This window comes from Myotis lucifugus, unplaced genomic scaffold (genome assembly GCF_000147115.1).
Source record: "Myotis lucifugus unplaced genomic scaffold, Myoluc2.0 scaffold_192, whole genome shotgun sequence".
Lineage (NCBI taxonomy): Eukaryota > Metazoa > Chordata > Mammalia > Chiroptera > Vespertilionidae > Myotis > Myotis lucifugus.
In genome coordinates this window covers 1,454,902-1,472,182 of record NW_005871240.1, presented here as the reverse complement: position 1 = coordinate 1,472,182, position 17,281 = coordinate 1,454,902, and the positions used below count along the sequence as shown (strand labels likewise).

The 17,281-nt window shown below is 37.2% G+C and overlaps 1 protein-coding gene across 1 annotated transcript in view; it reads right to left on the bottom strand.

The window, feature by feature from the left end:
* The window catches only part of CFAP47 (cilia and flagella associated protein 47), a 425,326-nt gene that overhangs the window by 246,005 nt on the left and 162,040 nt on the right, over window positions 1-17,281 (bottom strand). Inside the window, 1 exon segment of the mRNA XM_014462850.1 lies at window positions 13,182-13,403. Within this exon segment, the coding sequence (XP_014318336.1) occupies window positions 13,182-13,403 (222 nt within the window).

Below are 17,281 nucleotides of genomic sequence, written 5' to 3'. Positions count from 1 at the left end.
TGTTTTCCTTCTTTCTTTCTAGGTTCTCTGCTTGGTCTAATAATCAAATTGACACAAGACAGATTAACAGAGGAAAAACAAATTAAATATTCATCCCTGAGAGCTCATAAAGAAGTGAAATTCCAAGGCAGGCAGGTAATTGAGGAAAAGGGGGTAAGGGTCTGGGGTTTCAAAAGGGAGACAGACAATTCATAGGAAAATGAGATGAGCAGATGTTTGGTCAACAAATGGTTGCCCTGCCGTGCAGATAAGCTTTTCTGATATAAAAAGTTCTCTCTGGTAATAGCTTCTTCAGGCTACAGGCTCTCTATCTAAATTCTTTTAGGCAGTTAAGGGAGAAGAAAGCTTTTCCTGAGTCTGCTGAGTCACAACTGCCTTCAACTCAAAATAATCCTCATGCCAAAGTGGCACATTTTGGGGTGGCTCATTCTGAGAGAAGTTAGCTTGAAATGCTGGCAGATAGGGCAGGGGTCCAGCGGGAAACAAAGGCCGGTAGAACACAGGCAGGGGCAGACACGGCAGTTTGAGCAAGTCTAATAACAGAAACCAACCATGCTGCAATAATAAAATGTTTTTGGACACAAAGCCAGAGGCATGGGAAAACAAGGAGGGCCTGCAGCAACAAGGTGTATGAACACACAGAAACAGAGAAAGTTCAACATAGGAACAGAGGAAAAACACATAGAAACAGGGAAAGTTCAGGTCCATTGCTGGGCAAGAACAATTGAGGGAATCAATCAGGTGACCCCGTGCAGAGAGTCGGAATCTGCTTGTAATAAATTTTCCACACTTTTGCTTAAATCTTCTGGTCCACGGAGCTTATTCTTCGGCATGGAGAGCACAACCCTGGGGAAAAAACCTCATCTCACAGTTCCAGTTATCAATTCCACTCTCCCCTACATTGCCTCAGTACAACTTCCTTTTTCACACTCGCTTCTGCTTATAAAATATCTTGCTTTGGATAGTAGCTCTTTGGTGCTCCTTCTCTCTGCTAGAAGGGATGCTGTCTGATTTATAAATTTTGGAACAAAGTCAATAAGATCTTTAAAATTTACTCAGTTGAATTTTGTTCTTTAACAGCATTTTACAGATGCTGTTATGAAGAGAATAGGCCACCCCAAAATATGCTCTTTGGAGAAAACACAGACACAGGAGAAGCTTAGAAAATAGAGTAGAAGTTATCCTTTGTAATGAAAATCTACATTTATAAAGGAAATTTACGTTAGAAAAGAAGCTCTACTAGGAAGAGAGCTATTACTAGCAATAACATTTCACCTGAGAGACCTGCCTGGCAGGATAACTCTTGTTTAAAACAAAGACTTCTTCCTCCCCCACTCAGACTCCCCCTCAGCCCCCGCCCCCGTCCCCACTCGAATCCACAAAGTTTGAAGCCCTGGACTCCTCTAACTCTTTCCTTAGCTCAGAATCTACACAAATAAAAGACAAAGATGCTAATTGACCATACCTTTGCTATGCCCATCAGCCAATCAGAAGAGTATGCAAATTAACCCAACAAAGATGGATGTTAAATTTGCATACTGCAGGTGGGGCAGGACAGCACAATCCGCCGCCCGCCCGCTGCTATCTGGGCCTCCCATGTGCGACCCAGGGCAGCAGGGCGGGGCAACGTGATCGGCTGCCCACCCCGCCGCCATCCAGGCCTGCCATCTGCTACCCAGCGCGGGATCCGGGCCTGCCATCTGCGACTCAGCGCGGGATCCGGGCCTGCCATCTGCCACCCGGGAGCGGGCCTAAGCCGCGGGATCCGGGCCTGCCATCTGCGACTCAGCGCGGGATCCGGGCCTGCCATCTGCCACCCGGGAGCGGGCCTAAGCCAGCAGGTGGTTATCTCCCGAGGGGTCCCAGACTGTGAGAGGGCACAGGTCGGGCTGAGGGACACCACCCCCCCACCAGTGCACAAATTTTTGTGCACCAGGCCTCTAGTAATATATAAACCTCAATCTTCTGGCTGCCTCCCAGTCTCACATCTCTATAGGACTACCGTATATATGCACATAATTAAACTGTGTTCTTTTTTTCCTCCTGCTAATGCATTTTATTACAGCCAAGAACCTAGATGGGAAGAGAAAACATTATTTTTCATTCCTTACAAGAGGCCTGTTTCTTTCTGTTTATCTTCCATCTATGTGAAGACCTAACTTCATCAATCCCCAAGAAGGAATTTACAATTATGTTTTGTCAATATTTAGGCTTTGGGTGGTGGACACACAATACAGTGCATAGATGGTGTGTTGTAAATTGTGCACCTGAAACCTGTATAATTTTGTTGTGCCAATAAATTTAATAAAAAGGAAAAATTTAAAAAATAGTTTATGTCTGGTCAGTAGTGTTATAGTGTTAACTTTCATAACTGATTGGATTATACTTTTACATTCTAGGCTTTCTATTTGCATATTTCTTCCAAGTTTACCCTGAGTAGAACAAAATAAAATTAGGTGTAATGAGTTATTAAATTCTAAACTTCATCTCCAAAAATTATAGTTTCCCATTAATTGCACAAAATAAATATAATTTCACTTGTACAAAAGTCCTCACCTGCTGTCACTAAATTCAAATGGGGAAGCTAATAACATTTATTATCATTTTATATACTTATTTCCATGCTGAAACATATGCACATATTTTGGATTAATGACCCAATTTTATTAATCCTACTGCCACATTCTGAATGTTGAGGAATTTTATCAGAGCTAGCATATCCTCATAGGCATATATTTGCTTATGAAAGAGCAATGAATTTGAATGCCTTGGCATTAATGCCAAAATCATTCTTCTATACCTGAATCCTCATACCACAAAATGTCAAAACAGAAACCTCCCATGTTAATGTCAACACTACTGGATCTGTTCCAAAAATAATGCTACAAGAATACCATGGCAATCTCAAGTACCATAGAGTTTAATGATGCTATCAAAAAAACTATTTTATTTTTATATTGTAAAAACAATAAAGACCTAGTTAGGTATCGAAACCTCCTACTTTTATTGACAGTTAATATTCCATAATATTTTAAAAGCACAAATAACTTTTTTAAAAATAAGAATGGCATTACAATTTTTGCCTTATTGAATTAAAGCATTTACTTTATTGAGTTAATTGATGACCAAGGGTATGAAGTGGTAAAATTAAGAGAAAAGTCATGTGCTTTTGATTTTAAATTTATAAAAATTTAAATAAAGGTTTCATTAATCTTATAAATATACAGACAGTTGATAAACACTGGTTCTCTGGTATTCTTTATGTTAACAGACATTTAGGTCTAATAGGATCATAGATTTAAAAAAATATTTTATTTCAATGACAGTGATGTCAAAAGAATCAGTGGTCAGTATGCATTAATGGTAACTGTATTGGAAGAATTTAAGAAAACATTTTAGCCCATGAAAGCATTAGTAATAATTTATTACACTTCATCATCATCACTGTCATCTACTACGCATCATGCATTACACATTTTATTCTATCTATTCTATTATCAAGATTGAGAATTATAACCCTCAGTTTTACAGATATTGAAATTGGGGCTTAAACAGGGTAAGTAACTTGTGCAAAGTCACAGAAGTATAAAAGGTAGAATTTAAGACTTCTACCCAATTCAAAAGCCATGTTCTTTTACCTCACTTATCCAGAATCATTTATTTCCTTTGAAATATTTTCATTCTTAGATGCAATTCCATTAAATAAGATATCATAGTGACCATGCATAAGAATGTACAGGGTTTTTTTGTTGTTGTTGTTCATGTTTTCTTTTAATTGATTTTGAGAGACAGGGAGAGGGAGAGAAAAACATCCATGTGAGAGCGAAACATCATTCAGCTGCCTCCTGCACACCCCCTACCAGGGATTGAGGTTGTGTGCTGGGAATGAATCTGGCAATCTTTCAGTAGACAGGACAACGACCCACCAACTGAGCCACTCTGGCCAGTATAGTTTTTTGTTGTTTTGGTTTTTTTTAATCCTCACCAAGGATATTTTTCCATTGATTTTTAGACAGAGTGGAAGAGTGAGGGAAAGACAGACAGAAATTTCAATGTGAGAGAAACACATCAATTGGTTGTCTCCTGTAGGAGCCCAGCCCAGGGCCCGGCCCAGGAGGAGCCTGCAACTGAGTTACTTGTCCTTGACCAGAATCGAACCTGGGACCCTTTGGTCCACAGGCCGACACTCTATCCACTGAGCCAAATTGATGAGGAAAATAGGACATTTGGGGGTTGGGGAGGGGTGCTAGCAGCCTGACTGTATCCCTAATGCACATTCCTGTTAGTCTATAGTCTAGTCACTGCCCCTTCCTTAATTATCTGGTCTTGCAAGACTTGTTTACCTAAATACTCCCATTTTACAGAGGCCATAAACCATGAACAATACACAACCCCCAGAGGGGGTTATCAGTGCTGGTGCCAGGCCAGGCCTTTAGGTATGGTCTCACAGCCCCCATCCCAACATATGGGGCTTTTTGCAAAGCCCTCAAAAGGTCCGGAAATCTGATCCTTATTTGGGGGACAAAGAAACCAAGGGGTATAAAGATAAAGCTTCCTCCATATTGGCTTGCTCAGGATTTGGAGAGAAACAGTCTCCCCTGAGTCACTGTACTACTACATGTGAAACATCTGAAAATAAATGGGTTTTTCCTGTATCTCCAAATACTCCTGTGTATTTTTCAGTCACCTGGTAATTTCTGTAACAAAACAGGCTAGGCTGGCCAGTATATTAGTAGTTTTTAAAGCTAAAAGAAATAAAGTCACACCTGGAATTGAATTTACTTATAAAGGAAAGTAAGCTTTTTTTTCTTAAGTGTATTTATTTTGGTAAATGAAAACTTTTTAAAAAATATCAAAGGAATTAGAAATTAGTAATAAAGAAAATGCAGAATGTCAGAGGACTGGTGGTGTGAGAGAACCCTTTGTTTTCTCTCCCTGAAATTTCAACAAGTTGACCAACTATAATTGAACAAAGAAATCAATCCCTGTTCAACACAGATGCATACCAGACCGCTGTAACGATTTTTAGGTAATTTCCACACAAAGGTGGAATACTGGCACTAGATGAAAGGTAGATGAAAGGTAGACATATTTTCTACAATGTCTCCAAGTTCCATCTTATTCTAACCACTTGTTTGCATGTAACTAACATTTTTCTATATCATGTTGGTTTTTTCTCTTTAATGCTCAGGAGCCCAGGTATAGGGGACAGTTAGGTTCAGGGCCTCAGGACTGGCAGGATTAAACACCTGTGCATTGAAACATCTAAAGGTGGGCAACAAATTCAAGAAGATTGAAATTTTTTTTTAAAATATATTTTATTGATTTCTTACAGAGAGGAAGGGAGAGAGATAAAGAGTTAGAAACATCGATGAGAGAGAAACATCAATCAGCTGCCTCCTGCACATCTCCTACTGGGGATATGCCCGCAACCAAGGTACATGCCCTTGACCGGAATCGAACCTGGGACCTTTCAGTCCGCAGGCCGACGCTCTATCCACTGAGCCAAACCAGTTTCGGCAAGAAGATTGAAATTATACCAAGCATATTCTCTGACCATGATGCCTTTAAATTAAAAATAACTGCAAAAAGGAAGCAAAGAAACCCATAGAGATTAAACAACATACCACTAAAAAATGACTGGACAAAGAAGAAATAACAGATTAGATCAAAATATATAGAGAGACAAATGAGAATAACAATATAACACATCAAGACTTCTGGGATGCAGGAAAAGCAGTAATAAGAGGGAAGATTATATTGTTACAGGCCTATCTCAAAAAGCAAGAGAAATCCCAAGTAAACAACCTAACATTACATCTTAAGGAATTAGAGAAAGAAGAACAAAAGCAACACAAAGTCAACAGAAGAAAGGAAATAATAAAAATGAGAACAGAATTGAATGAAATAGAGAACAAAAAGATTATCCAAAAATTAATAAAACAAAGAGATGGTTCTTTGAAAAGATTAATAAAATTGACAAACCCCTAGCTAGACTCCCTAAGGAAAGAAGGGAAAAGAAATAAGAGAAGTCACCACAGATAGTATCATAGATATACAAAGGATCATACTAGAATATTATGAGAGATCATATGCCATTAAATTCAATAACCTAGAAGAAATGGATAAGTTCCTAGAATTATATAACTTTCCTAGTCTATATCATGAAGAATTGGAAAATCAAAATAGACTGATCAATAGTGAGGAAATTGAAACAACTATCAAAAACCTCCCAAAAAACAATAGTCCAGGACCAGATGGCTTCACCAGTGAATTCTACCAAATATTTAAAGAAGATTTAAAACCTATCCTTTTCAATCTTTTCCAAAAATTGAAGAAGAGGCAATACTTCCTAACACATTCTATGAGGCCAATATAACCCTGATACTAAAACCTCGCAAAGGTAACACTAAGAAATAAAACTACAGACCAATATCTCTAATAAATACAGATGCAATATCCTAAACAAAATAGTAGCAAATTGAATACAACAGAGCATCAAAAATACATCACGATCAAGTGCACTTCATTCCAGGGACACAAGGATGGTTCAACATATGCAAATCAATCAATGTAATACATCACATTAACAAAAGAAAGGACAAAAATCATATGATCTTAGCAATAGATGCAGAAAAGCATTTAATAAGATACAACATCCATTTATGATTAAAACACTCAATAAAATAGGAAAAGAAGGAAAGTACCTCAACATAATAAAAGCCAAGTATGACAAACCCTCAGTTAATTTCATATATAATGATGAAAAACTGAAAGCTTTCCTTTAAGATCAGGACAAGATAAGGACATCTACTCTCACCATTCTTATTCAACATAGTGCTGGAAGTACTACCCAAAGCAATAAGACAAGAGAAAGAAATAAAAGGCATCCAGATAGGGAAGGAAGAAGTAAAATTATCACTTTTTTGACGACATGATTCTGTATATAGAAAACCATAAAGACTCAATAAACAAACAGAGTAAAGTTGCAGGATACAAAAATCAATGTGCAAAAATCCATTGCTTTCCTGTAGATTAACAACAAAACTGCAGAAAAAGAAATGAAAAAAACCAAACAATTCTTTTTGCAATTGCAACCAAAACAATAAATTACCTAGGAATAAACACCAAAGAATGTGTGACATACATTCTTAAAATTACAAAGCATTATTAAATAGATTGAGAAAGACACAACAAAATAGAAAAATATCCCGTGTTCATGGATTGGAAGAATTAACATAGTTAAAATGTCCATATTACCCAGAGTAATGTACAGTTTCAATGCAATGTCCATTAAAATCCAAGTCATTTTTTAAAGAAATAGAACAAGAAATCATCAGATTTGTATGGAATCACCAAAGACACTGAATAGCCAAGGCAATCCCGAGAAGAAAAAAACAAAGCTGGAGGTATCATACTACCTGACTTTAAATTACACTACAGAGCTAAGATAATCTAAATAGCATAGTATTGCCAGAGAAGCTGACACACAGATCAATCGAACAGAACAGAGAGCCCAGCTATAAAACTACATGTATTTGGAGAGAGAATTTTTAACAAAGAAGCCAGAAACACACAATGGAGTAAATATAGTCCCTTCAATAAATGGTGCTGGGAAAACTGGAAAGCCCCATGCAATAGAATTAAACTGGATTACAGATTTTCACATGTAAAAAAAACTAACTCAAAATGGATCAAAGACCTAAATATAAAGCCTAAACTAATAAGTTACAAAGAAGAAAATATAGGTACCAAACTCATGAACCTTGGTGTTAGAGAACATTTCATGAACTTGACCCCAATGGAAAGGGAAGTAAAGGCAAAAATAAATGAATAGGACTATATCAAAGTAAAAAGCTTCTGCACAGCAAAAGAAACTGACAACAAAACAAAAGACAGCAAACCAGATAGGAGATGATATTTGCAAACAGCAGCTCCGACAAAGGTTTAATTTCCAAAATATATAAAGAACTTATAAAATTCAACACAAAACAAAAAACCCAATCAAAATGTGGGCAGAGGACCTGAAATACACCTCCCCCAAGAAGACATACGAACAGCTAATAGATATATGAAAAGATGTTGAACCTCACTGTCAATTAGGGAAATGCAAATCAAAACGACAATGAGATACCACCTCACACCTATTAGAGTGGCCATTATCTACAAGACAAGCAATAACAAGTGTTGGAAGAGGTTGTAGGAAAAAGGGAACCTCATTCACTGCTGGTGGGAATGTAGACTGGTACAACCACTATGGAAAACAGTCTCGGGATTCCTCAAAAAACTAAGAATATGGCCTAGCAATTCATCTCCTGGGTATATACACGAAAAACTCGAAATCATGTATTCACAAAGATATATGCACACCTGTGTTCATTGCACCATTATTCAGGGTGGCCCAGACAAGGAAACAACCAAAGTGTCCTATGATACAGGACTGGATTAAAGGAGATGTGGTACATATACACAATGGAATACTACTCAGCCATAGAAAGGATGAAATAGCACCATTTGCAACAACATGGATGGACCTTGAGAAATTATGCTAAGTGAAATAAGTCAGTCAGAAAAAGCTAAGAACCATATGATTTCACTCATATGTGAGACATAAAACTGAAACGCGTGATCACAAACAGTAGTGTGGTGGTTGTCCAAGGGAAGGGGGTTAGGGGAGAATGAGGTCTTAATATATGGTGACAGGAAAAGATTTGACTTTGGGTAGTGAACATATGGTGCAATATACATATCTTGTAACATAGAAACCCACACCTGAAACCTATATGATCATCTGGAACAATGTCACTCCAATAAATTTAAAGAAAACCCAAAAGAAATGGATTATAGTAGCTTTATATTATATAATATCCTACTTTATATTTTCTTTTTTATTAATATATTTTTATTGATTTCAGAGAGGAAGGGAGAGGGAGAGACACAGAAACATCAATGATGAGAGAGAATCATTGATCAGCTGCCTCCTGCATGCCCCCTAATGGGGATCAAGCCTACAACCCAGGCATGTGCCCTTGATTGGAATTGAACCCAAGACCCTTCAGTCCATAGGCCAATGCTCTATCCACTGAACCAAACCAGCTAGGGCTCCTACTTTATATTTTCAACCTAGGGTATACAGTGTTTATATTCTGCTTCTGTTTTAGTCTTATATAGGGTGTCCCAAAATTCACGCAAGATTTGAATTTTGCGTGAGCATTAACAACAACAACAACAAAAAATAAAAGCCTAACTTTACTTGGTTTCTTGAATCAGATTCTAATATCTGTTTCCCTTTGATTTCAATCCCTTCAATTTGATAAGCATTACCAAGTACCAATTATGGCCCAGGAGCAGGCACAATGAAGACCACGGCTTTGCGTATGTGCCAGCAAAGCTGTGGAGGCCATTTACCCGATGTGCTATTCCATACATAACCCTAGACGGTATACTTTATGAATCAATAAAAAATTTACAATTTTTAATTATAAACCTGCATTTTCTATCAAAATTACTTCTTGCGTGAATTTTGGGACACCCTATATTATGGAATTATAAATCAAAAAGTTTTTTTTTCAATGAAAATTAACCACATCATAAAAATTATTGTTGGTTATAAACAAATGATATTATATAAGGGGGTTTTAAGGAATTTTAGATAATTAATATTAGATAATATTAATCTGCTCAGGCTGCCATAGTAGGTTAAACAAGAGAAATTTATTTGCTCACAGTTCTGGAGCCAAAACGTCCAAGAACAAAATTTGGTTTCTGGTGAAACCTTTCCTCCAGGTTTGCAGATAGCCACTTTCTGCTGTGTCCTTACATAACCTTTTCTCTGTGCTCCCACAAAAAGAAAGAGGGGAAGAGAGATCTCTGGTGCCTCTTCCTCTTTTTATAAATGTACCAGTCTTATCGGCTCAGCAATCAACCTTTATGACACCATTAACGTAATTACATCCCTAAAGGTCCTATTTCCAAATGGAGTCACACCAAAGGTTAAGACTTCAACACTCAAACTTTGGGAAAACAAAATCCAGTCCATAACAGGCACAAAGGACAAGAAACATCATGCATATTATTTCACATTTAGCAATAAAAATTTATTGGAAAATATAACAGCAAGTTCATATTTTTATAATACAACACATATGACACTGTCTCCCTAAAAAGTCATATGTTGAAACAACCCTCAGTACTTCAGAATATGACTATTCAGAGTTAAGGCCTTTCAGATGGTGATTAAGATAAAATGAGGCCATTAGTGTGGTCCCTAATCCAATCTGACTAGTGCTTATAAGATGAAATTTGAATACACAGAGAGACACCAAGTGTATGCACACACAGAGGAAAGGCTATGTGAGGACAAGAGAGAAGGTGGCCATCTGCAAGCCAAGCAGAGAGGCCTCAAAAGAAACCAATCTACCTGCACCTTGATCTTGTATTTCCAACCTCCAACTGTGAAAAAAATAAATCTGCATTGTTTAGACCAGCCAGTCTGAGGTATTTTGTTATGGTAGCCCTAGAAAAGTAATATAGGTATGATGGGATAAATGTCTTAAAAATTAAAGTCATTTTTAAGAGGTCATAGTTTAGTATTCTAAATAAAGTTCATTGTATAACATTCATAGTACCCACCCTAATTTTCTCCAACTTGATTCTCATTGGTTATATAGTCCCTCCTAGAATGCAAATGCTTTACTTTTTCTTCCTTTACCCCTTAGTTTTATATTTCACAATTTTTTTTGTCTTTCTTATTAGACTGTCTGAGACTCAATTTCAAAGTTTTATTCCTTTTAGTACAGGAGCTCAAAAAGCAAAGCTCTGTGAAAGAAAATGTTAATAAATATTGAAAGACCACTGGACCCATTCAGGGCTATCAATGACCGTGGGTGGTAAGAGATGCCAGAAGAATGAGATGTGGCTCCTGCCCTCATATACTCACACGCTCACAAACTACTGGGGTATACAGAATCATGAATGAGTCAGTGGTGTGCTATTTTCCTTAAATGATAGAATATTTCTCATTATCCCACCCAGATTGGGTATAAAGGAATAGAAAATGCAGACTTGAATCTTCGCATACCTTAGTCTCTTCTCACCTGAACAGTCTCTTTATGATAATTCTGTTCTTTGGGATAAACAATGAAAATTTCCGACCTCCTCTACCCACTGCCAGATAGCATCTGGGAGGAGGTAGATTTATTGCCAAGTAAACAAAGCTTTAACTTCAGGTTTCCTCACTTTCATGAGTCGCTTCTAAAGCCATGTATCTAATTTTTGTATTTTTAATTTTATATTATTTTATAAAGGAGTAACTTCCAAATTTTAGAAGGCGTCTCAGGACATGGATCATGGATTTGGGCTTACATGGAATAGGTAGAGAGACTCTTTCTTGTATCTGTACATAAATGTCTCTGACTACTTTTCTGGATGCTCAGTCTCTTTGGCAATGTCCCCTCTCTACGTGAAGCCCAGTTGCCATGTGGGTATCTGCTGCTGAGGCCTGAGTTGGGGATCCTGTATCTCCCCTCTTAGCTCCTTCAAGGACCAAGAGGTCCCTCCTAACTGACTTAGCCACCCTCCTGTCATCATACATATATCGTTCATATTGTGGCTTCAGAGCCAGCCATCCTTCTGCCTCTTTATTTGCCAACCCAGCATCTTCTATAACAGGCTGCCCAGGTCTTCCCTCAGTCACTTTCAATGACTTACATAACTTCTAGATCTCTTGCAAGTGACAAGAAACTCAAGCTAGTTTTGGCTATTACCATGATAGTGAGAATCTAAGAAAGAAAAACTATTTTGTTCAGTACCATTTCTAATTTTTAAGACCATAATATTGCTAGGAACTGAAAAAGTCTGATCTAGAAATTTAAAAAACTGAACACCAAATCTTTCATTTGCATTCCTGCTATAATGGCCCTCTTCTTATCTACATCCCCATTCCTGCTAAGGTAAATAAATATCTCTGGCCAACTATGGGGTAGATTCCATACACAAAAATGCCAAATATAAGAACATAGTAATATGTCTTAAAATACATTAACCCCAATGCGTAAATAATTGCAAGTAAAAATATTATTTTAGTGATATAGGAGCATGGAAGAGGGAGTAATAACACTACCTATGAATGTGGGGAGTCCCAGTGAACATTGATACTGCAAATGTAGGCAAAAGAAGTGCTAGATATTCACCAACACTCCCCTTATAGTTTTAATGAGCACTGATTTTTCTATTTCTTGGCCACTTGCAATTTAATCTTTGCAGAGAAACATACACATTATGATGACAAATATTTTTCCTATGTTTTCTATAATTTATGAAAAATTTCACCTGTCCATTAACTTAATATTAAAATATTTTAACTATGCAGACTAAAAATTCACAGTGCCCATAACTTGAGATTATATTAACAGTAATCTGAAGAATAATTATTGGTTACACCTGTTTTTTGTTCAATGGCTTTAATAGTTGACTTAAATGAAGATTCTCAAAATGAGGTCATGGAAACAAGTACCAGTATCACTTGAATCTTGCTATAAATGCAAATTAGCATTATAACTCTGTTGGTAAGGGCCAGCAACATGTTTACTATGCCATCCCAATGATTTGGATGCATCCTAAAGTTTGAAAATTATTGCATTAGATTATAAATTCAGTAAGTCATGAAGTGCTTATTTGCTATCATTTTCCAAGGTATATATTACAGGGTTCTGTATATTGTGGAAACTTAGCCAATATTTTCTAAAAACACAAATAATATCAAAATCTATCTAGCTATCTACCTACCCATCTACTTACTTATCTATCTATCCAAGCCATAATTACATTTTTTGTTTATTTGAATCTTCACCCGAGGATATTTTTTCCATTTGATTTTTAGAGAGAGTGGAAGGGAGGGGAAGAGGAGGAGAGGGAGGGAGGAAGGAAGTGATGAAGGGAGGAAGAGAGAGGGAGGGAGGGTGGGAGGGAGAGAGAGAGAGACACATCTATGTGAGAGAGACACATCTATGTGAGAGAGACAAAGCAATCAGCTGCCTCCAGCACTAGAGCCAACCACGCCTCGGATCAAACCTCGAGAATCAAACCCACAACCTTTCCGTAGGAGGACCGATGCTCTAACCACTGAGAAAAACATGTCAGGGCATAATTACATTTTTAAATTAGCACATCCCTGCTCTTACCTGAGAAAGTCAAGAACCAAAGAATGTTGCAAATGAAGTTGAATCAGCCTTTCAATGTAATCCACAGGTAAAGACTGACTAGGATTAATCCCATCAGGCATTACTCCACTCAAGTGGCGTATCACATCATAAATGGTTTTAGTGTATCTTAAAAAGTTATTTGCTTTGGCATGTTTTTGATCTAATGAGATTGATCCGAAGGATTGCATTTTACTCACATCCCTATGGAAAAACAATTTTAAAAATGTATTTAAATACCAAAACGTTATGTTATGGAAAAAATGTATCCAATGACTAAATAAAATTCTATTCCAAATCAAACAAAAAATACATGACAAAACTAGCCGTGTAATTCACTGAACTCAATTTGTATGCTATAAATTAAAGATAATAATGCCTATAATGGTTTCTGAGATATATTTCAAACATTCATCACACATGTTTAAACAAAGTCCAATTTACATACATTTTCTCAATATTTGTCTTTTAATACTTAGAAAGGCACATCTTGCACACTGGCTCATGAGTTAGAAATTCTCATTTTTAAGATGAAGTCCAGAGATCTATTGTTCCCATGTATTTCTCTGTTCTTTAAATAAGACAATGCAATCTCTATTTCCTGACAACTCCTGCACCAAGATGTGATATACGCTAATTTTCAATTGGATTAAAAAATTTCAACCAGTTTTGCTGACTATAGTTTATCAAATATCTAATACTATACTATTTGTTTGATAGTAATCAGTCACAAATGTATCATTAGCTTAGACTGACAAATAAAATGTGCCCAAGGGGCCATTTTGAAAGGCAGTTCACCAGTTTGCTAGGTTGTAGATTTATATCACATACTAGAGGCCCAGTGCATGAATTTGTGCAACAGTGGTTTCCCTCGGTCTGGCCTGCGGGATTGGGCTAAAACCAGCTCTCTGACATCCCCTGAGGGGTCCCAGATTGTGAGAGGGTGAGGTCAGGCTGAGGGACCCCCACCAGTGCACTATCAGGGCCAGGGAGGGACAGCAGGAAGGCTCCAGGGCGTGTCTGGCCCATCTCATTCAGTCCTGATTGACTGAACCCCAGCAGCAAGCCAACCTACCCTGTTGGAGCGCCTGCCCCCTGGTGGTCAGTGCACATCACAGCAACTGGTCAACCGGTCAACTGTCTGCCATTTGGTGGTCAGTGCATGTCATAGCGACTGGTCGACCGGTTGACTGTCTGCCCCCTGGTGGTCAGTGCACATCATAGCAAGCAATTAAGCGGCCTTAGCATACCATTAGCATATTATGCTTTGATTGGTTGAATGAACGACTGAACGACTGGATGACCGGACACTTAGCATATTAGGCTTTTATTGTATAGAATTACAGGACAAACAACATTGATTTAGGTTAGGGTTTGACTACAATTGCTCAGACCCTGGCTCTGCTACTTGCTCTGTGACTTTATGGAAGTTACCAGACCTTTATTTCCTCAGCTTCATTATAAGTAATGTATGTAACAGAGCCAGTATATCCTGAAGTTACCAATAAAGAAAACAAATATTTCATGGAGAAAATTAATACCAGCATAGACCTTATAATATTTCTACCAAAAATTATGAAAATATAAATGGTCTAAACAGAATTAAAATACAAACATACAACAATTAAATAAGAAAGAGACAAAGCAACAAGATGAATGCAAATGGAAAGAAACAGTAAACAATATAAACAGACACAATGTAAATAGTAAACAATACAAACTATATAAACGAACAGGCCCAGATATTATATTTGTGAGAAACAGATTTTAAACTAACTGTATGTACCATGTTTAAGATTGAGAATTTTTATCACTGAATTATCCCATCTAATAATAGACAAACATGGTAATTGACCATACCTTCGCTAAGCCTCCCATTGGCTAATCAGCGTGATATGCAAATTAATCACCAACAAAGATGGCGGCTAATTTGCATACTGCAGGCAGGGCGGGACAGCACCATCCCGCCTGCCCCGCCGCCATCCGGGCCTGCTATTTGCGACCTGGGGCGGCGGGCGCGGGATTGGGCCTGCCATCTGCCACCTGGGAGTGGGCCTAAGCCAGCAGGTGGTTATCTCCCGAGGGGTCCCAGACTGTGAGAGGGCACAAGTGGGGCTGAGGGACACACCCCCCCCCGTGCCAGTGCACAAATTTTTGTGCACTGGGCCTCTAGTAAATTATATAAAAATTGACCAAACAGAAAATTTAGAAATGAACAAATCCCATAAGTAAAATTAAGAGGGCAATGAATGAACTTAACAGCAGACTAAATCAAATGAAAAGAAAATTAATGCACTGGATATAGGCCATAGGAAAGTTTCCATATTGCAATATAGAGGAAAAAAAGATGAGAAATACAAAAGAGTGAATAAAGAAGGAGAGGAACCCAAAAGAATGGGATGGTCACATAATTTGAAAGGATATTGCTGAAAACTCTACAAAATTGACAATTTAAAAAAATGAAACCACAAATAAAAAAACATACTATGAACTCCAATAATAACTATAAAGAAAACTTTTCTAGGCATATCACAGTGAAGCTGCTAAAAACCAAACATAAAGTTTTCAAAGTGCTCCAAAGATAATACTTGCAAAGCAGTAGAAGACAAAAGAAAATAATATACATTAAATCTGAAAAAAATAACTGCCAATCTAGGATCCAACACAAATCAAAATGATACAATTAGAATAAAAGTGAAAAATATATTTATTTTTAGAAACAAATACAGAAATTTGTTACCAAATGGCCTTAATTAAAAGATCTAAAGAAAATTATTTGAAAAGAAAAAAATTGTTTTACATTGAAGATCAAAAATAAAAAAATGATGAAGAACAATAAAATTTGTAGATGTTATTCATTAATTAAAAATAATACTGTCTGGGATATATATATATATATATATATATATATATATATATATATATAATTACAATGCACAACAATAGTAGCATATGACAGGAAAAAAGATAATAGTTAAAATGCCATATATCCCTGCCACATCAAGAAAGAAGATTAAATTATTAATTAGTAGATGACATCCCCCAAGGGGTCCCGGATTGTGAGAGGGTGCAGGAGGGACCGCAGAAGGGCTCCAGTTTAAGACTGTATGCTGTATTGTCTGAGGCAGAGGTCCTCAAACTTTTTAAACAGGGGGCCAGTTCACTGTCCCTCAGACATTCCACACATGCACACTGCAGGGCCCGGGACAAGTCAGCTGCTAAGCAGGACAGGCAGCGGCGGCAAAAACACCCGGTGGGCCGGATAAATGTTTTCGGCGGACCGCATGTAGCCGCGGGCCATAGTTTGAGGACCCCTGGCCTGAGGTAATCATTAAAATAATTTTAAAAGTATATTTAATTTCTAAGCGATTAGAAGATGAAACAAGAACATTTAATCAATCCAAAAGAAGGCAAAATAGGAGAGAAAAGGAACACAGAATAGACAGAAATAGAGCTTTAAAATATTGTAGATTTAAATCCAAATTATAGTAATTTTGTTACTTTTGTATGAACCATAAACTCAAATTAAAAGACAACAACTGAGGGAAAATTATGAAACAAGCTAAAGATAGGGTATAAAAAGACATAAAAAACATAGGAACCAAAAAGATTTATGTAAAAGATACTAAAAAAAAAAGCTATGTAAATACTAACTAGAAGTGATGTACCTATGTTAATATAAGATAGCTTAGAATTTAAGGGACAAAGCCTCACTAAGTATAAAGAAAAGACATTCCATAGGCATAAGTTTCAATCCATGACAAAGGTGTTACAATTGTACATTTGAAAGCAGTTGGTACAGCTCAAAACTTCTTAAGGAATATTGACTGAATTTTTTTTAAAAGTAGCCAATTATACAAATGTAAGTAAAGATTTTACAAACTTTATCCTAGTAATTAATAATTTAAAAATCGCCCTGGATGTTGTTGCTCAGTGGTTAGAGCATCGGCCAGTGCACCAAAGGGTCACGGGTTCAATTGTTGGTCAAGGGCACATACCTGGGTTACAGTTCACTCCTCTGCCCTGCCCAGGGTGTGTGTGGAAGGTAACCAGTCAAAGTGTCCCTCTTCACATCAATATTT